This window comes from Protomyctophum bolini (assembly GCF_963924005.1).
Source record: "Protomyctophum bolini genome assembly, chromosome: 13".
NCBI lineage: Eukaryota > Metazoa > Chordata > Actinopteri > Myctophiformes > Myctophidae > Protomyctophum > Protomyctophum bolini.
In genome coordinates, this window is record NC_137874.1 from 34,553,466 (window position 1) to 34,575,279 (window position 21,814).

Below are 21,814 nucleotides of genomic sequence, written 5' to 3' on the forward strand. Positions count from 1 at the left end.
AAAACATGGGCTATAACCCATCGTTTTTGTCATTTCGTCATTTTTTTCAAATCGTCAAATATGATGAAAAACGGCGCGCTATAGTATGCCGTACGATATGGGCTATAGCCCATGGTCCAAAATGATGAGAAACGAGGCTAACTTTTTTTTCAAAATTTCAAAAAACATGGGCTATAACCCATCGTTTTTGTCATTTCGTCATTTTTTTCAAATTGTCAAAAATGATGAAAAACGGCGCGCTATAGTATGCCGTACGATATGGGCTATAGCCCATGGTCCAAAATGATGAGAAACGAGGCTAACTTTTTTTTTTCAAAATTTCAAAAACATGGGCTATAACCCATCGTTTTTGTCATTTTTTTCAAATCCTCAAAAATGATTAAAAACGGTGCGCTATAGTATGCCGTACGATATGGGCTATAGCCCATGGTCCAAAATGATGAGAAACGAGGCTAACTTTTTTTTTCCAAAATTTCAAAAACATGGGCTATAACCCATCGTTTTTGTCATTTCGTCATTTTTTTCAAATCGTCAAAAATGATGAAAAACGGCGCGCTATAGTATGCCGTACGATATGGGCTATAGCCCATGGTCCAAAATGATGAGAAACGAGGATAACTTTTTTTTTTCAAAATTTCAAAAACATGGGCTATAACCCATCGTTTTTGTCATTTTGTCATTTTTTTCAAATCCTCAAAAATGATTAAAAACGGTGCGCTATAGTATGCCGTACGATATGGGCTATAGCCCATGGTCCAAAATGATGAGAAACGAGGCTAACTTTTTTTTTCCAAATTTTCAAAAACATGGGCTATAACCCATCGTTTTTGTCATTTCGTCATTTTTGTCAAATCCTCAAAAATGATGAAAAACGGCGCGCTATAGTATGCCGTACGATATGGGCTATAGCCCATGGTCCAAAATGATGAGAAACGAGGCTAACTTTTTTTTTCAAAATTTCAAAAACATGGGCTATAACCCATCGTTTTTGTAATTTCGTCATTTTTTTCAAATCCTCAAAAATGATGAAAAACGGCGCGCTATAGTATGCCGTACGATATGGGCTATAGCCCATGGTCCAAAATGATGAGAAACGAGGCTAACTTTTTTTTCAAAATTTAAAAAAACATGGGCTATAACCCATCGTTTTTGTCATTTCGTCATTTTTTTCAAATCCTCAAAAATGATGAAAAACGGCGCGCTATAGTATGCCGTACGATATGGGCTATAGCCCATGGTCCAAAATGATGAGAAACGAGGCTAACTTTTTTTTCAAAATTTAAAAAAACATGGGCTATAACCCATCGTTTTTGTCATTTTGTCATTTTTTTCAAATCCTCAAAAATGATTAAAAACGGCGCGCTATAGTATGCCGTACGATATGGGCTATAGCCCATGGTCCAAAATGATGAGAAACGAGGCTAACTTTTTTTTCAAAATTTCAAAAACATGGGCTATAACCCATCGTTTTTGTCATTTCGTAATTTTTTTCAAATCCTCAAAAATGATGAAAAACGGCGCGCTATAGTATGCCGTACGATATGGGCTATAGCCCATGGTCCAAAATGATGAGAAACGAGGCTAACGTTTTTTTTCAAAATTTCAAAAACATGGGCTATAACCCATCGTTTTTGTCATTTCGTCATTTTTTTCAAATCCTCAAAAATGATGAAAAACGGCGCGCTATAGTATGCCGTACGATATGGGCTATAGCCCATGGTCCAAAATGATGAGAAACGAGGCAAACCTTTTTTTTCAAAATTTCAAAAAACATGGGCTATAACCCATCGTTTTTGTCATTTTGTCATTTTTTTCAAATCCTCAAAAATGATGAAAAACGGCGCGCTATAGTATGCCGTACGATATGGGCTATAGCCCATGGTCCAAAATGATGAGAAACGAGGCTAACTTTTTTTTCCAAAATTTCAAAAACATGGGCTATAACCCATCGTTTTTGTCATTTCGTCATTTTTTTCAAATCCTCAAAAATTATGAAAAACGGCGCGCTATAGTATGCCGTACGATATGGGCTATAGCCCATGGTCCAAAATGATGAGAAACGAGGCTAACTTTCTTTTTCAAAATTTCAAAAAACATGGGCTATAACCCATCGTTTTTGTCATTTCGTCATTTTTTTCAAATCCTCAAAAATGATGAAAAACGGCGCGCTATAGTATGCCGTACGATATGGGCTATAGCCCATGGTCCAAAATGATGAGAAACGAGGCTAACTTTTTTTTCAAAATTTAAAAAAACATGGGCTATAACCCATCGTTTTTGTCATTTCGTCATTTTTTTCAAATCCTCAAAAATGATGAAAAACGGCGCGCTATAGTATGCCGTACGATATGGGCTATAGCCCATGGTCCAAAATGATGAGAAACGAGGCTAACTTTTTTTTTCAAAATTTCAAAAACATGGGCTATAACCCATCGTTTTTGTAATTTCGTCATTTTTTTCAAATCCTAAAAAATGATGAAAAACGGCGCGCTATAGTATGCCGTACGATATGGGCTATAGCCCATGGTCCAAAATGATGAGAAACGAGGCTAATTTTTTTTTCAAAATTTCAAAAACATGGGCTATAACCCATCGTTTTTGTAATTTCGTCATTTTTTCAAATCCTCAAAAATGATGAAAAACGGCGCGCTATAGTATGCCGTACGATATGGGCTATAGCCCATGGTCCAAAATGATGAGAAACGAGGCTAACTTTTTTTTCAAAATTTAAAAAAACATGGGCTATAACCCATCGTTTTTGTCATTTTGTCATTTTTTTCAAATCCTCAAAAATGATTAAAAACGGCGCGCTATAGTATGCCGTACGATATGGGCTATAGCCCATGGTCCAAAATGATGAGAAACGAGGCTAACTTTTTTTTCAAAATTTCAAAAACATGGGCTATAACCCATCGTTTTTGTCATTTTGTCATTTTTTTCAAATCCTCAAAAATGATGAAAAACGGCGCGCTATAGTATGCCGTACGATATGGGCTATAGCCCATGGTCCAAAATGATGAGAAACGAGGCTAACTTTTTTTTTCAAAATTTCAAAAAACATGGGCTATAACCCATCGTTTTTGTCATTTCGTAATTTTTTTCAAATCCTCAAAAATGATGAAAAACGGCGCGCTATAGTATGCCGTACGATATGGGCTATAGCCCATGGTCCAAAATGATGAGAAACGAGGCTAACTTTTTTTTTAAAAATTTCAAAAGTACTCTGTCCTCTACCCTGAGCCATTCCACCCTAACATAATGAGCAGAGGTTATGCTATAGGTGTGAGTGAGGTGTAGAAGTAGTCCAATTAGTTTATTTTGGGAGGTCTGTAGTAGTTTAGATTGTAATGACGATGTGCTACAGGGTAGTACATCAACGTAATTACAATCTAAACTACTACAGATTACTACACTACCATGAGGCGCATGCATAGGCAAAATTACATTTGATGAGTGCTGCAGCTAGTATCCTCAGTGCATTCCTACTGACCTGTACATTTCCTGCATGTTTTGCTCCACCAGGCTGAGGGGCTGCAAATTGTTTCTCAACCATTCTTAAAGCAATATGGCTTTTTCATCCAATATGGTAGATTCTATAAAAGAAAATAATATTACCAATGACTAAATGATATGGCTCTAATGCTTCAACAATTAATTCAGTTCCAACAACAAGTAAGACCCGCAAACGCAGGAAGCGAACGGAGCTGTGTGTGTGTGTGTGTGTGTGTGTGTGTGTGTGTTCTGTGTGTGATAGAGCTGCGCCCTCTGGTGGCGGGCGGGTGGTGTAACAGCGGGACAGACAGACATGATCTGCAGGGTCTCATAGTTAGTGCTCATTGCGTTCGCAATTACCTGGTATGCGTGTCCTATGATCACCACGTTCATTACTTTGTGGCGGTGTCTGCTGTGTGCTCTGTGACCTCAGCCTCTTTCTCAGCCCCTTTATGGTGTTCCGAAGCCTCTGTTAGAGGAATCCAGCGGCTGGGTATTTTCCCCATCCTGGGGTGTACCGGATTCCCTGTAAAGAAATGAAAATCAACAATGATGAAGAATCGCGCACTATAGCGTGCCGCTCAATGACCTTGACCAATATCAATGACCTTGAGCAGTATAAATGACCTTGACCGGTATAAATGAACGTGACCAGTATGCGGTCTGTGACCATGGACTATAGCCTTTCGCTTTTCTGCGATTTTCACCGTTTTTTAAAATCCTCCAAAATCTGCACCCCTGACTGTACACAATGCATCATGGTGTTTCAATATGGTACGTCAGGTAGGCAGGGCTCCTGTGACACAGTTAAAACAAGTTTAATTGTCACTCACTCATACATACAGGTACAAGCAGTGAAATGTTGGACTTACTCTGAGACACTAAACCCGTTATCCATAAGCTAATTCGCCTTTTTTACTATTTTGAAAAACATTTTTGAATAGTTAAAATAACCAATCTACAAGCTCACAACATGTCGATGCTATTTTAACTATTCAAACATAATTTTCTAAAGTAGTTTAGGGATAAGGGCTTTAGCATGGATGAAAATAGAGCCCAAGAGGTGGTATCTCTGTCTCTCTCTCTCTTGCAAATGACTTTCGTTTTCTTCCCTTGGATCCTCTCACTCCATCACTCACACTCGCTCCCTCGCTCTCCCTCTTGAGATCTCTCCCCTTGCATATGCTCGGGGCATATGGGGGTCTCACACTAACTACGGCCCTTCACCTCCCTCATCCATTTCTATCAATCTCTTTCCCCGTTTTCCACGGCAGGGGGTATCTAGGTCTCCTCTCTCTCTCTCTCTCTCTCTCACACTCTTGTTCTCTCTATTTTAGATCTCTATCTCACCCCAGCCTCTCTTCCTCTACTCAACTGGTTCTAATTTATTAACACAAGTTTTATTTTTTTATAATTTGGATTTTCTTTTCCACCCACAATTTTCTCTTCTGGGCCACAGAAAGCCCTTACAAATGTGGGTCTGTGGCCATGAAAATACAGTAGATATTAATTTGTGGCTGTGGGTCCTAAAGACATGAAAAGGTTTGAGAACCACCATTAATCCAACCGCAATGACTTCCTCCCCTTCCCATCTTTTGTTTCTCTCGCCCCCTCGATCAGCTTCAGAAAGGATAAAATAGGGCTTTGCAATAACAATCAAAAATTTAAAAATTAACCAGTAAACTAAAGCTGTCAAATAATTGTAGTGGCGTTAAAAGTACAACATTTGCCTCTGAGATGCAGGAGAGTAGGCCTATAGAAATGAATTCTCACTCTCTTGACTCCTGCATATGGTCTTGGGTGGAAACCTCATAATGTTCAAAAACCAAAACCTTTCAGGATTAAAAAAAAGAAAGAAATAGCAAAAGTAGCAGATCTACAAGCTGAAAACCTGTTGCTTTACGCAGTGTTACGACATTTTTTGATCTAGTTGGGCATTAAAAGGTTTCTGCCTGACAGGTATGTTATGCGCCAGGCATGTACAGGAGACTGGGTGCATGTGTTTGGTCCACGTAGGCCTACTATACTGTTACAGTATAGTCTCCTGTACATACCGGTAGTACAGGTATGTACAGGAGACCCTACCCAAAACCCAACCCTAAACTCACAGGAAGCCACAGGTTAGTTTTAAAGTCCTATCTGATTGCGTTAAACTCACTTTGCGTGCACGCACGCACGCGTGCATGCATGTGTGGGCGCGTGCATGCATGTGTGGGCGCGTGCGTGTGCCGTGTGAGAGAGACAGAGTTAAGTGGATTTTTAACCCATTCTGACCGGGAACCCGTTTTGGTGTTAGCATCATGTTATGCTTTATCTATTGAAAAACAGCAGATCTACAAGCTCATAGCGCGCCACCGAGTGGCGCGCTACGAGCTTGTAGGTCTGCTATTTTTGAAAAATCGAAGAACGACTGACATTTTTCAGAATCTGATCTCAGGTCAGAATGGGTTAATCAGACCAGTGTGTGTCCAGTGGAAACCTCGTATGAATCTGATCTCAGGTCAGAATGGGTTAAGTATGCATTTGTGTCTATGTGTGTTTATTGTGTTAAGTGTTAGTCATTCGGCATCCTCCCTTTTCCAGAAGATGACACATTTAGCTGGTTAAGGTATAATGATATAGTTGATGATTATGATGTTCAGCCACCGCTGCGGTTAGGGAGGATAGATTACCCTGCAGTGCATGATCTCTCTCTAGCTCTGTACACCTCATTGCTGAGATGATTATAAAAACACACACACACACACACACACACACGCACACACACACAAAATGGGGTTATAGATACACACACAGACCCCAACAAAAACATATTAAAACGTACAGTATGTTGTATATGGAAGAGGTGGCCATTTGATTTCCCCTGTATTAGTGAACACCGTACACTAGCAAGGGGACAGCAGCATACCTTCCAACTAAACCCTCCTGGATTCTCAAAGAGTCTCCTTAGACCGTTTGTCCTCGACTGTCATTTCTCCTTGATCTGTCCTTGATTTGGGGGATTTCTGCAGTGCACGACAAATATAATCACTGCCTTTACAAAGTAAGGATTGACTTGTGCAAAGCTGAGTTGGTAATTTGCACCTAAATGGAATAGCCGGTCTCTGGGGGTGGAATATGCTTCCCAAATAGCCTGTCCTGCACAAATCATGCATGATTAAAGTATATGGTGAAGATGCAGAAAGCGTGATGATTCCCATCATATGGTGCACCACTGCCCTCCCATGGCTGGAAGTAGAATAGAGTGGAGTAGGGGGCAGGCGTATTCAATGATGTGCCACACTGCCACACGATTCTAAATTATGTTTCTATTCCAACCCAATAAGATTCTGCACAAGGTGATTGCACTAATTTGCTTCCCCCCTCTGAGTTTGAAGCTGTACTACTAATTAGCTAAATCACCTTGCATAGTGTTGGGGAGTGTGTAGCAGTAGCTCCTTTCGGTACCCTCGGTTACCATTTCTGAAGTTTGGACGCGGTACCTTAGGGTCCCTGACAGATTATTCCACCCTCCATAGGATGCAGATGTACATACTCTCCGTTCACGGAGAGCGGCGGCGCCGCTTGAGTGTTGGTGAGATGTTTCAAAGATGTATAACACAGCTATAGGAGACAATGGAAACGTGTACGAAGCCGCATTAACCACCGATGCCGATTAAAAATACTTAATGCCATCGGCGGTTAATGCGGTTTTGTACACGTTTCTGTTGTCTCCTTCCTATAGCTGTGTTATGCATCTTTGAAGATTGAATATATACCACTATATTGGGAGTTTCAAACCCACGTAGGGATGAGGGCTTGCATTTGGAGAATGCATAACACAATTCCCACATATGTGTTTGAGGGCTGTAAGAAAGGCTCCAAATATTTAAGTTTATTATTCAAATTTTTGCCTACCTGTCACCTGAGGGTGGACCAAACGGGCCAACATCCTGTTATCAACATTATATTGGGCGACGCCCCCAGAGGTACATTCAAAAGAAACAAACAACTCCAGTCTCCACCAGGCCGAAGGCATGGTGAGGCTTCATACACACATAAAGAACAATTGTTCTGTGCTCTGCCTGTGTTTCATGGCCGCCTCAATGCTTTCCCAGTGGAAGTCACATAGTTTGAACAAACACTTGTGCTTGATTGCCCTCCCCCATCAAACACAAGTGTTTGGTCAAACAACGTGACTTCCATTGGAAAAGCATTGAGGCGGCCATGAAACACAGACGGCACAGCCACAGAGCATGTTCGTCTGATATGTGTGTACAGAGTATGTTTTGCCGTCCGTCCGTCCCTGGACAGCTTTTTGCTTGATCGCAGCCATACTGCACACACACTCCCTGAATGCCACAGCTGAAACTGTGCATCCAAGGTTTTCACATTGGCCTCTTATAGCGCCACCAGGAGGCCGCTTTGTGCAAAACAATTTTTTGGACAGTACACCTACAGATTTTGTCCAAACAAATTGCAAATTGGTACACAGTCTCTCTAGAGCCATTCAATGATTCAACGAAACCTGATTGGCTATTGGCTTCCAAAGTTCGCAGGAGTGCTTAGTTTCAAACAAAATGCAAATCATGAACAAATTGTGTGATTTCCGTGAAATTTTGCAAGCACATTCCCACTAGGCCGAGGAAGAAATACCACTGGAAATTTTTCAACTCAGCCTCATGGTGGCGCTATAACTGGTCGATTAGTGTTTTTACCTCTAACTGCACGGATCTGTGGATAACTTTGTATGGACACTCGTTCAGATTTTATCCACATTTCATGCAAATCGGATCTCCATAGTCATGTCATCAATACAGGTTTGTTTGATTTCTCATAATCCATCTTGATTGGCTACGATTGGCTTCTAAAGTTTTCAGGAGTAGCCCGCTTTGTACCCGTTTTGTACAAATCGCCACAACTCCTCAACACAGCGTGCGATTGAGGTGAAACTGTGCATGCATATTCCCACTAGGCTGAGGAAGAAATGCCACTTGACAGTTTTCAAATCAGCGTCATGGTGGCGCTACAACAGGCCAAGTCGCGACACACACACACACACACACACACACACACACACACACACGTATATAAATGCATGCAAAAGTGCAGAATAAATCAATCCCTTTTGCACAGCGGGACAGGGGACAAGGCCTGTTTGATATTCAGCCATTCTGAAGACTCGCTGTTAAACATGGGGACTTTGGTTGTTTGGTGCCTTGGGCCTTGTCACGTTATTTATCTGTGTTATGGCTGGAGGACAAGGGATAATGAGGAGCAAGGACGGGGACCTGAGACCCTGTCATCTGCTGGTGACAAATAGCTCAAGGGACCATGGAGGACATCATCTCAACACCTCTCTTAAAGGATCCTGCCACTGCTCTTTCTCAACCAAGATCATCGTTGAAAAATGGTTACGTAAAAACATAATTATGAAACAAGACGATAATGGCTACGGTAAGGTATACCACATACCTACTCCACCTGCCTGACAGCGAGTCCCCGGTTAGAATCCGATGGACCATGTCCTTCATGCGCTCACCTTCCAGCCTAACCTCCACTGTACTATCAATAAAAGCAGAAAGGCCCAAAAGAATAACGTAAAACAAGAAATGACTCAAGTCATTATATTTGAGCTTGCATTATTGTACCTTTTCTGTAGTTCGTGTTTGCAGTCTCTAGTCATGGTGCGGTGGGAGAGAGGAGAGCGGGCTTAGTGTCCCAGAGGGCTAGTCTCCCATTGGATTAGAGGCCAGTCAATCATGAAATCTTGCCACGTGACTAGACTAGAAAGTCTGGTCGTTGATGATCAGCTCTGCATGTCACGGTACGAGACAAGTTGTGGAACCTGCAGAAACACACAGGCAGGCAGATGAAGTTCAATGAGGATTTATGAATAAACTGGACAGATTTACATGGGCAGAACACACCATGACACTATGATGACACCTTGCCACAGACAGTGGCTTACATCGTGTATGCAGATTCAGCTCGTATTAGAAAAAGAGTGCTATATACAGAGCAATTTATAGGTTAACTGGTACCATTTGCAAAAAGTGGTGGGAAAAGCCGTATATAATACATGGATTTACTATAAACTGGCAAGGAAACACTGAACACAGGGAGGTTTAAATAGACTAGAGGTGCAACATACAGTACAATCAACACACGATTGGCTGACACTTAACTGGCCACAGGTGAAATACAAACGCAATTACAGACTGGTGAGACAATACAGGTAGCAACAACTGGAGCAAACAGGAAACACTATAGGAACATAACTACACAATAGAAGTACACAGTTCATGACACTGCAATTTGATGAAAATTGCAATGCGATGTATTGCAATGTTCTGAATCAGAAGTAGACACTACTGTGATCATGTGTGATGGCAGATGTATTCACTGTTGCACCGCTGTACACAGTAAAATGCTGCTTTAATTCAACTCAGAAAGTCTACAAATGTACACTGAGTGTTTTCACTGAATAACTTCAAGCTAATTAAGGCACATTGTATAATAGCATATGCGGTGTGAAGCTATTTGTCAGTCTTTTAAGCCATTACAAAGTACTGTTTTTGTATTGTTGTATTGTTTTCACAATGGTGGATTATGTTGGCAGACCAAAACAAAAGTGATAAAACCTCAGCTGATTCCTATAAGGCAATTCTGGCCACAGCAGCGCATGAACTCAGAGCTGTCTAGAGACTTTTCTTGCTAGCGTAAAGAAAAACTTTTCATACTGTTGATCAAAATTCAATGACATCTAAGTTAATGCATTTCAGGCCAAGTGAATCCATCGCCACGTCATCTGTTGTGCTCATAAGCAAAGGATTTTCTGAAAGTGACTTTAGTGTAGGCGTTGAGGAGCCGATGTTCCTAGCTATCATTAGCATAACCCAGATCGAGCTAAATCAAAGAAAGTCTTGAGCTGAATAAAACATGCCATATCTGTCAGAGAAGAAAGTATTCCTACTTCAGAGCCAGAAGTTGGACAGACTTGTTCAACTCACTTTTTGCACAGAACTGACCTCAAACTATACTGTAAGCCTTACAGTATAGCAAATTAATTAAAATGACATTGCGTGGTAATACAACCTTGCAGTGTAAAGTCGTATTACCACGCAATGTAATTTTAATTAATTTAATTGAGGTTTTGCCTGGTATTTTTAATTGGTCGTTGTCCTGCAGAAACCAGCTAACTGCAAAAAAAAATTCCCCTCCTTTTTTCATAACACCCTTTATGTCTGTGTGTGTTGGATAAAACATATTGAACCAATGAAAAGTATTAAAAAGCGTTTCGGCCAAAACCTCCTAACTATGGATGTTTTTTGTTTTGGAGTTAGATGGTTTCTGCCCGACTGCATTGCAGAGATATACAGTAAAAAGAATAAAGGAAAAAAAAGCATCTGCTATTTACCTGCGTTTGTAGAATGGGCCTCACGCAGGTCCTAAACCGGTTACCGGTTCCTGGTGGTCCTGCATGGTGACAAATGGATGGAGTGACCCTGACATGATGGGTGAAGAACAGGACGATGAAGGTGACTGCTGACCCGGACTGACCTCCCCACTGACACCATGCTGCACTCTGCCTGCCCTGGACAGAGTCATTGATCACTGGACTGCTCTGTGACATGCAGGTAGGCAGGCAGACACGCACGCACACGTTTAGATCATGTAGGGCCTGTACCTTAACACACAGACACAAAGAACAGAAGATGTGAGAAGTTCAGAACACTGTGAATATGTACTGTACACACACTAACATGCGCGCGCCGCACATGCACAAACAACATCAACATTCAAGGGCGGCCTTGCGCAGCTGACAGATTTTTTTTTCCCTCTTTTTTTTTTAACCTGTTTTGCTTCACAGATTTTCATTTAGACAGGGATATGCTAAAAGCACAGCCCCCATGAGCGGCCAGCTAGACTCGGGTGGCGAGGGGTCCATTTTACCATCTCGCACTCTCAGCTTGTATACCTCTGACAAAGTCACAGCTTCAAAGTCAAAACGGGAGCAAAGTGGGGAACATTCGTGCGCGCGCACACACCATCGCAAGGATGTCGCTTTGCACATATACTGACACAAAATACACATTTACATGCACACACAAATACACACACACACACACACACACACACACACACACACACACACACGCTGTAGCCTACAAGACCTTCTCGCTTCCCTCATTGCCTCCCCTGATATCGAGCGTGGGCTAAGTCGCCCTTTGTGATGTATAATTGAAATTGTGCATAATTTCACTCGACTTCGTTTCCAGCCAAACCCCCCTCTGGGTGCTGAACCTTCACTTCAGCTCTTGGTTCTGGATGGAAAATTCCCTGTGAAGTGAACCGGGGAGGCCACACTGTTTAACATGCCAGACCTTCAACCGTACAACACCTCATCCTCCTCTTCCTCCCTCGCGGCCACATCGATCGGACTCCATCGCTGAAGATGAAGAGATTCCTTGCCACAGACAGTGGCTTACATCGTGTATGCAGATTCAGCTCGTATTAGAAAAAGAGTGCTTTATACAGAGCAACTTATAGGTTAACTGGTACCATTTGCAAAAAGTGGTGGGAAAAGCCGTATATAATACATGGATTTATAGCATTTATGATTATGACTCCTTTCCTTAGACGCCTTGCTCTGCATTAGCCATACTGTATGCCTCTTCTTCCCATTTCGGCCCAGTCCATCGAGGTTTTTAAACATTTTTCCCTTGCTTCACTTTTGAGCTTATATATGATATAATGGTGGTACCTCACAACTCCTTCATACTTTCACCTAGAAACTCCATTCACAATTTTCAGCATGCTTTAACATTTTACTTTGAGATATTTAACTTTTTTAAACTTAAGTGATATACTGATACAACTTTTGTATCTTCCTATTGCTCCATACTGTAAGGTTTGTTTTCTTTTCACAAGTTATTTCAACAGCTATATTTGTTATATATACACTTTTGGAGTGTATCCCACTTCAAATCTTTTGCTTATCAATACAGTAGGCCTATGTGTGGTTGTCAGTGGTAGAAAGTAACAAAGTACATTTACAATTCATGAACACGATGAGTAATTTCTCCAAAATAATTAAAGGCACTTGGCTTATGCACTTTACAAAAAAAACTTAAAATTACAACCACACAATCAACCACCTCTCATGCATGCGCGCGCGCACACACACACACACACACACACACACACACACCTCTGTGGGACAGTAAAACTTGGAGTTATTTAAATAAAAGGAGGAATGTGACTTTGAGCCCAGCGTGACTTCCCCATCATGCTCTCACCACAGGCATGGACGGTTTATAGACCGGGCCAGTGTCCGGGGGCCGGTTACTCCCAGGGGACGGCTCAATGACAATTTACTAACATGTATACATACTGTATGTTTAAAATATGCAGCCCCTCAGCAGTACAATTTAAGCCCTCCTGCAGCATGACTGTAACAGACACACACTATAAATCACGCAAACGGGTCCCAACATAGGTTTTTTTCTTGACCCAGAAAATGCTTTATTGCGTTTGCCTGCCCATTCTGGGTAGCATGGGGGGGCGTGCTCACCTGGTATAGTTCACAGCATATCAATGCTCAGCCCTTTCTGCAGCCGGCCAGGGTTCGAATCTCGCTCTTTGGTGCATAATTAGTGTATTAGTTTACCCTTTGTTTGGGTTGTAAACCTTTTAGAATGATAAACACAAGACGTGTGTAACAGTATAAGTTTGTTTATTCCGCCATCTTGGATCATCTCATCCTAGCATGAACTCCCGTCCCGAAGTCTCGCGGGACTATACCAGTGTGCAACAGGTAACAGGTAGTCTATGCTACAGTGCCATCGTGTGGTGGTAAATACATGCAGTATGTTACAATTAGTAGGCATTCTAAAAAATTACCTTGAATGGTTAGGGTCAGCCATGCTTGATAGACAGGGATAGAACAGAGCATCTCTTATCTGGGAGCATCACGCCCTATTGAAGGGATGGCGGGACTTGAGTCTGCTTGGAAGCTCTGTTCGTTGTCGTTGTGGTGTTACGTAGGATGTGCCATGCCAGTCATGTTTCTGGGCTTTCCTTGCCAAGGCGAGGGTAGCAGCCTCCCGTGATGACTGGCAGCGCTGCATTTGGCTGCAGAGAAGACGTGCTTGTGTGAATATTTGTAGTGTCTTAGCGGTACCTTGCCAAGTCTTGCCATGCAGTGAGACCGTGTTGCTTGAAGGACCTATCTAGATGTATGCTGAGGTGGGGCTTGCTCGAATTCCAGGCGCTTGTTTTCAACAAATTAAACATGTTTTATGTTGCTGAGCTACAGATGCCACCTCCAGAGGTAGGCTACCACTCTACTGCCATTCCTTTCTCTCTACTCACCGTGACTGGCAAATAAAACTGAAACAGTGCACTGTGGTAGAGTAGTAAGGTATCACTCAACAACTTACTTTGACTGGATTGGAGCAAATTAAGGAAATAAGGAGCAATATATCCATTTGAAACGCGATATGGGCTCCGCCATGACACCCACACAGTAAACAAACTTGCGCGTCACCACAGTAGTACACACACACACACGCGCGCGCGCGCGAGCGCCAGATTTCGAGAGAGAAACCAGCAACCGGGTATGGAAAAACAAGCCCAAGCAACGTTACAGACAACACAAGCCCAGAATGACAAAGTCGCTTACAAAAAGCAAATTTGCCTGCCCTCAACAGTGATATACTTCTTCAGTACAGCAGTGCAGAACCGAGAGAGTGACATGCTTTTGGATGTAGCCTAAACTGCGCATCTTTTAGGCTGCGCAGTTTAGCGATGTTTTTCTTCATTTTTTTTTCCAATATGCCCCTCCTTGCCACATGCCCCTGTGCAGCTGCACATAGCGGCCTATGGTTAATCCGGCCCTGGCAGCCTACCTGTTACAGCAGAGGTTGAGAGTTCAAAACCTCAGATTAAGTCAGATGTCCCCAGTGTGTTCCATTTCTTTGTAACACAGATGTCAATGTCAGTGGTTTGTTGCTCAAGACGAGTAAAAAAAACATTACTCTCCACCTAATTCAAAGATAATTGACGCTGGTGGGGCCTCTTGGGAGTCTTAATCCGTCCCTGACCAAAGGCCTATGTGCTCTGACCACAAAACCCAGCGAGGAACCGGAAGTAGGGGAACAATGAGACAAACATCCACACGCTATGGGGTGGATCTGCGTTGAGAAAATCATCTGCATTTACTTCAGAAAGAAAGTGTCCATTGAGTTTGTCCTGACATGACATCAAAATGATGGATGTTGTTCTAAAGGAGACCAGCTCGATAGAGTTGCAATTGGCGACATTTACAAAGTCTGACACATCTTTCAATACATTCAGTGTTAAAAAGTCACCTACTCCCTCAGCCAGTCAGGACACAGGGCTATCCAACAGTAGTTTGGTATTGTGGCAGTGCTTGAACATTTTGGACAGACAGACAGACAAATCCCTACACTATACAGTAGTGTATTTTTAAGTTCAACAGACCACCAGTGTGTTTTCATCTAAAGGGGGTGGGGGGGGGCGACATTGATGTGGTTAGCAGGACCTTGTAGTCGATCCTGGCTGAAACGGGGAGCCAGTGTGTGGGGAGCCATCCATCTCTACTGTTAGTTTTTCCCCCTTTACTTCAGAAGCTGAAACATAATTGTAAAAACATTACAGATTTTTTAAGTAACTACTAACTAGTAATAAGTAGGCCTAATATATTAACGTTTTTGAGTAACTTTTCCAACACTGACCATTAAACGCTTAAGTTATACCTAACCAGTCAGACATCAGAAATAGATTGACACAAAACACCTGTTTAATAGTTTATTCATTGTCCAAATTCATATCAGTAGACTCGGAGAAATAAAACATATTTTTCCTTTTTTTGTTCTTTTAAACATTCTCTTAAACAAAAATATAACAACTATTTACAATCACTGGTAAAAATACATAAAAAGCATACGAGCAAAATCATGTTGTCTTTCTAAAAGACATAAGTTACAATAGCTAGTATGAGAAGTGTAAGACGAAAGCAACCTTAAGCCGACGACACCAAAGTAATAGCTCTTTCTGTAAGAGACAGGTGTGCAGTACAATCGCTACAGTCAAGCTTATAGTTTATACCGAGCAGTCCTGCTTGAATTTCCGAGGGATGTTTGCGCTTTACGTGAACACATTCCACGTCTCTCCTGTTGCATTCTGGGTCACTTTACACAAAAAGCCACTGTGGCTTAAAAGAAGAAACAAAACAAAGAACAAGAAAAGAAAGACATTCTCCCACAAGCTGCCCTAGAATCTGGAGTGAGTTCTCAAGTTCAAACGCACGTTTTGGGTTTCTAGTGCCACAAAGTTTCTTATGGGCATGTTTACTCCATCTATACACAGGTACCCATGAGGAGTGTGCTGTACTGATTGGAATTAAAAACATAAATAATAGTTAAAGAGTGTCAATAGCGTGTTGGGAGATAGAAGAGCAGGGAGACAAAATACAACCATTTGACAGTGTAGCTTTCTGAGGAACAGGGTCCCCAGTGTAGAGTCGAACGCAGAGGAAGTCCACAATGAATTTACACCTGCATTAATGAAAATTACAGTGACGAGATCAGTATGTTGTCAATTAAGACCGATTTAATTGAACATGTACTTGTTGGGTGGCTTCCCTCGGTCAAGACGATCCGATCTCCTTGGAGGGAGGGAGTAAGGGGCAGTTGGGTTCCTCTGGGTTCCACTGGGTTCAGAGCCACTGTTTGGCATCAGCTCCGCATTCAGAACATAATACTGGTTTGAAGAATACTGTTGTGCAAAAATAAAAGGACAAAACCTTAAAAAAAAAAAAAAGAAGAAAAAAATATGTGCACTTCATTCTTTTGACGAGGAAGCCCTCGCTTTGATTCTGAAGCATTCCGTTTGCAAACAGCAGGGGTTCAATTCGCATCAAGGAGGGGGAACGTGTGGAGCATGTTAGTGGGTTATGAACTTGGATTTAAACTGCTGTTTAAATGGGTTTAAATTAAGTGGAAGGACAAGAAAACAGCTCAAGATGCAGTGACGGTTTTCATGGTTGAGTGAGGGGGAGAGAGGGGGAGTGAGAGAACATATGAATGACAGTGTTCTTCTTCACAATAAAATCCTCAGTGTTTTTTTTTTCTTTCCTAAATTTTTATCCCACAATTTTTGCAACCCATTTTTTTCACCCAGTGTCAATTGTCTACTATAATGTAATCCTGGGCGCAAGCAACGGAGTGACCTCATGCTTCCTTCTATGCATGTGGAGTCTAAGCCGCTTCTGTTCACCTGACAGGGGGGAGTTTCCCCCGGTTGGATGTAGTGCATGGAAGGAATTTAAGGAACACGTTATTCCAACCAGTTCCTTTCCCCTCCATGCAGGCAGTATAGAGACCAGGATTGCTGCATGTTTTTTGTGAGGGTTCCTAATCTAAAATCCTCAGAGTTCACAGTGGCGTAAACGTAGCTATCAGCCGCCTGTGTGCTCTTCCCTCATTAATGTGGATAGATTCAAGTTGTGTTACATACATAGTTGATTACAAACTATTCTATTCCTGGTTCAGAGCAGAGATAATGCATGGATTTCTGACGTGACATCAGTTGCCCGACACGGTTGACTAATTAGACTCTGAGCTGGGTGTGACTGCACACACCTGTTGTGCATTGATCTAAAAAATCAACCAAAGAGAGAACCTCTGTCATGACAGCACATCTGCTCTGGCTTGTAACGAATAGCCCCTCTCATGTTTGAACCGTCTACCTGACCCGTGTGTCCCTGAGGTACCCCAGCAACCCCACTGAGGTGGCCCGTCGGCAAACTGACATGCTACACTGACTGGCGCCTGAACAGGGACCCGATGACCAGGGGGGACGAACACAGAAGGCCTTCCCAGGATGCACTGGGAATAGCGGTGTCCTCAAGAGGCCGGCAGCAAATCACCCGGACCAGCAGTGCTTTGGGGACCAGCAGTGCTTTGGGGACCAGCAGTGCTTTGGGGACCAGCAGTGTCCTCGGGGGAGGGGGACAGCAGATGCTCATCTACGCTACGCACAAGGAAAAACACTCTGTCCCTTCCTACTCCTCAACAGTGACCCCATTACAGCAGTACACTCACAGCTCGTCCATCAGTGTCTGCCCTAAGACGGGAAGGTCGGTGATCAATCCCTGGTTGTCGTCGAGTCATATCAAAGACGTATGCATTTGGCACCCAATGTCTCCCTGCTTGGCACTCAGCATCAAGGGTTGGATTGGGGGTAATTAAGACCCAGGGACGTGCTAGCGTCATGTCCAGGGGGTGTCCCATGTATATCGAGCTGCTTTATGCTATGGAAACAGGAGATAGGCTGCTTCCCTATGGCCCACATGGCTCAGGAACCACTGGTTCCCAAGGCTATTTGGGGGAGACCAAACATCTGTCGCACATTCAAAGTGGCATTTCTGTTCAGCCGGGGGAGATGTTGCGATTACGAGGCTTAGGCAGTACAGTACGTGATTACGTATGTGTCCTACCTCTCTCAATGACTATAGTAACTAATAACATACTCTACCATAGAGACAAAATAACGTTTCACTCATTAAAATAAGTCCCAGATTGAAGCTTTAAGTTAACACTGAGGATTTTAGTGTGTTCTGCTCAATTCAAACGACAGTCTGACAGTCAGATCGCATGAACGGCAAAGGCTTGAACTCCCGATACAAGGAAAGGAAAAGACTTGTTATTGAAAAGGGCCTTTGGGCTTGACTTGGTGTGCTGAGAGTTGAGGATAGGGTCAGTCAAAATGCTAGGTTGATCCCAATGTCGTGCCTATGAACTTCCATAGCGGTCAAATCTCCATGCACAGCAGCAATTACGTGTACAAAGTGAATAAATGGCATCCAAAAAATAAAATAGGGGGAGTAGGGGAACATGGGCGCTTCATCGGTTAGCGACCGACGACAAAGACAGCAAAAAAACTAAATTCCTTTAAAGACTCCTGCCCACGGACAGAAAGTGGGGCGATCACAACCTCGGATTTCTCATTACAACAAAAAATATTAAAAAATACTCTTTATAGAGGGCTCTCTTTTTTCATCTATACACGATCAATTAACATTAATTCATGGAAAGCAACAAAACCAAAAATATATGTATAAATTCATATATATATATATATGCACTGTATATATTACCATTAATAATTTCAAGTTTTTGTATGGCAAAAAATAAAAATAATAAAAAGAAGCATGACAGAGAGAAGTGATGAGCGCCATTTTCCAGTTAAACATCCCTGCTGTCTAGTAATGAGCACATCCAACCCCATGAGAGCTACACGTTACTCTGAATGGACTAAACTGTCTTTACATTCAAATCAGACAACTATATTCTTAGGTCTGGGCAATACATCAAGACCAGATATCGACTGGGATTTGGTTTTTGCAATATTGTAAAAAGGTCTTAAAAAGGTATTTTTTCTGGTTTTAATCACTCAGCCTTATATTTTACAAAATGTTGCAACCTTTTTCACAAATAACCGATCTACAAGTTAACGCATTTTCACTAGTCGCTATATAATCACTTTTTGTGGGGAAATTGTTTATTTATTTATTGATATTATCACAATACGATACCATCGGCACAATATCAATAAACGTATTTTATTGTCACAAATATTGTGATATCTAATCCTTTATTGCCCAGCACTAATTCTACATCAAAGTGTGCCCATTGTTTTAATTTATCGCCGACGTTTTTGATCAGAAACATTGTTTCCCTGCCGGAGTTTTTCACTAACCTTTGAAGACCACCCTGTCGTGAATGTAGCTCCATTTGGCAGTCAATGTTAAAAGCATTCATTTTCATGGGTCGGTGGCCAACTACATATAATGTTTGGGGTCCTTGACATGAAATATTGAGCACACTTGATACAGAAACATATTACAGGTATTTCAGAAAACTGAAAATTTAGAAGACACTCTTTAAATTTCGACGTCAGGCCTAAATGGGTTAAGGTGAACAGGGATGAGTGATGCGAGCCAGACAGTCAAATACATTAGACCCTGGACTAGGAGAGACCGCTGGTCATTAGACCCTGGACTAGGAGCGACCGCTGGTCATTAGACCCCTGGACTAGGAGAGACCGCTGGTCATTAGACCCCTGGACTAGGAGCGACCGCTGGTCATTAGACCCCTGGACTAGGAGCGACCGCTGGTCATTAGACCACTGGACTAGGAGAGACTGCTGGTCATTAGACCCTGGACTAGGAGCGACCGCTGGTCATTAGACGCCTGGACTAGGAGCGACCGCTGGTCATTAGACCCTGGACTAGGAGCGACCGCTGGTCTTGTGCTGCCTGTCGTTCCCATCTGGTCTTTTGTAACGAGACGGGAAGCTGAGCTGGCGTGATGCGGGTGAGATGAAAGAGAGGTACGCTGCAAAACGCGCACGTGTCGTAAAACAAAAAAACAAAACTAAATAAAAGTGTTGTTTATAACGCTGCGTCCACAAACTACTCCTACTGTATAAAACAAATTCACGAGGTCAAATTAACCCCGGAACGTCATATTTACATTTCTGCTTGTAATTTCATAGACAACTGCTCGTCTAATAAAAACCTGTAAACAAAATGTGCAAGCGTACGTGTAAACACTGTTTTACTACTGAGGGAGGCATTCCACTGTGTACAGCACACCAACGTCTTGGTGTGTGTGTGTGTGTGTGTGTGTGTGTGTGTGTGTGTGTGTGCGCGCACGTGCACATGCATGCATGCGCGTATGTGTGTATAAACTGCTAAGTTATTGTTTGATTACAGCTACGGCAATAAAATAACGACACCTTTTTTTACTGTACAAGAAAAGCGGCAAGCGTTTGTTCATCAGCTCATTAAAAACGAGTTATAACACAGATTCTTTTATAGAACAGACAGGAGGCTGCATGCCGCTAAAACACCCGCGTTTAGTTTGAACGAGCGATAAGAGACGCACGCTCGCACACAAACCACACACACGCACGCGTCATGTGTGAGGGTCTCTTTCGACTCAACTCGAACACGAGGAATAATGGGCAATACCGTCATTCCGGGGACATGGAGCTAAACGTCGCTTCATTCAAACCATGTGCGATTCATTTCGGTCTGTATTGTTTAAAAAATGACTCAATATAAGACAATACAGGCTTGTATTGATCAGCTCAAAACGTGTTACCCCCCCATTGTCTCATATTAATCTGCTGTATTGTTTAAAGCCACAACTCCATCTGTCGACGGACCCAACAATAGAGAGGAGGAAACAAACCTATTAGCCAAATTTCCCAATATTGACTTCTGTCCCTTTGTGTCTCTCTGTCCTGTCCTAGCCTGGCCTGGGTCTTCTCTCTGTCCTGGCCTGGCCTGGGTCTTCTCTCTGTCCTGGCCTGGCCTGGGTCTTCTCCAAGCTGACCTCTCTGCAGCAGACGGCTTAAAGCTCATAAAAATAAACGTTACAAAAATGTTAGCACAGTAGAACACACTGACACTGTAGAAAGGATGTAAAATGCCTCTAGACAGAGAGCGTGGAGCGCAAAAATGGAGGTACGAGGTGATGGGTTTTCGTTTCCGCGGAGGGCGAGTGCTTCTCGCGAGCCGCCACGACCGTGCGCCGTCATTGTCATCTGTACAACCTCCAGAACGATTCCTTCTTTTACGAGTCCTGCGTTCTCTTCCTGTCCCTTGATTCACGACGCGCAGCTCCGTTCTCGTTTGAGAGTTTCTTTTAAAAAAGTTTCTAAAATCCATTTTTTTAAACCTGTCGTCCTTTGTTTTTTAAAATGTTCTTTTTTTCTTTCTTTCTTTTAAGGACATGATTGTAGTCCCGTGAGGTGAGAGGCGGTCGCGTTCATGATTCGGTGCACAGGTGCATTATGGGTCCATGGTGATGATGTCACACAATGTGGGAGGGGCCTGGGATAAGTGTGCTCTCTGAAGGAGGGATGGCAGCAGGCTGTTAGCTGGGTTCCGGGGCCCCTCCCCCGCGCGGCGTTATCGTCCACAGTGCACGTCCACTATCTCTACACCGCTGACACCTGTTCGTCTGAAAGACAAGAACAGAAATATATTATCTTCAGGAGGAAGCAAAACGCATCCACACAGTCAAATTGTTGCGTTCTGTAAAATCGTTACACACTCGCACACCTTGCACATTGCGTAATATTCTATTCATTGCGAAAAATGTGATTGTGTTCTTCTTCCAATGTTTATTTCATTGGCTGTTTTGCTATCCTGGAGACACACAAAAAAATGGAAGACCCCAAGATCCTAAACAGTGGCTGACAGACAGTACAGACACACACAGACACACACACACACACACAT

General features: G+C 42.6%; 1 protein-coding gene across 4 annotated transcripts in view; it reads right to left on the reverse strand.

Moving 5' to 3' along the window:
* Positions 1-15,280: 15,280 nt before the first annotated feature.
* The window catches only part of rapgef6 (Rap guanine nucleotide exchange factor (GEF) 6), a 187,919-nt gene continuing 181,385 nt past the window's right edge, over positions 15,281-21,814 (reverse strand). For all 4 annotated transcript variants that reach the window (XM_080780488.1, XM_080780489.1, XM_080780487.1 and 1 more), the window contains one exon: positions 15,281-21,533. In XM_080780488.1, the coding sequence (XP_080636614.1) occupies positions 21,511-21,533 (23 nt within the window). In that variant the 3' untranslated portion in view covers positions 15,281-21,510. The remainder of the gene's footprint in view (positions 21,534-21,814) is intronic.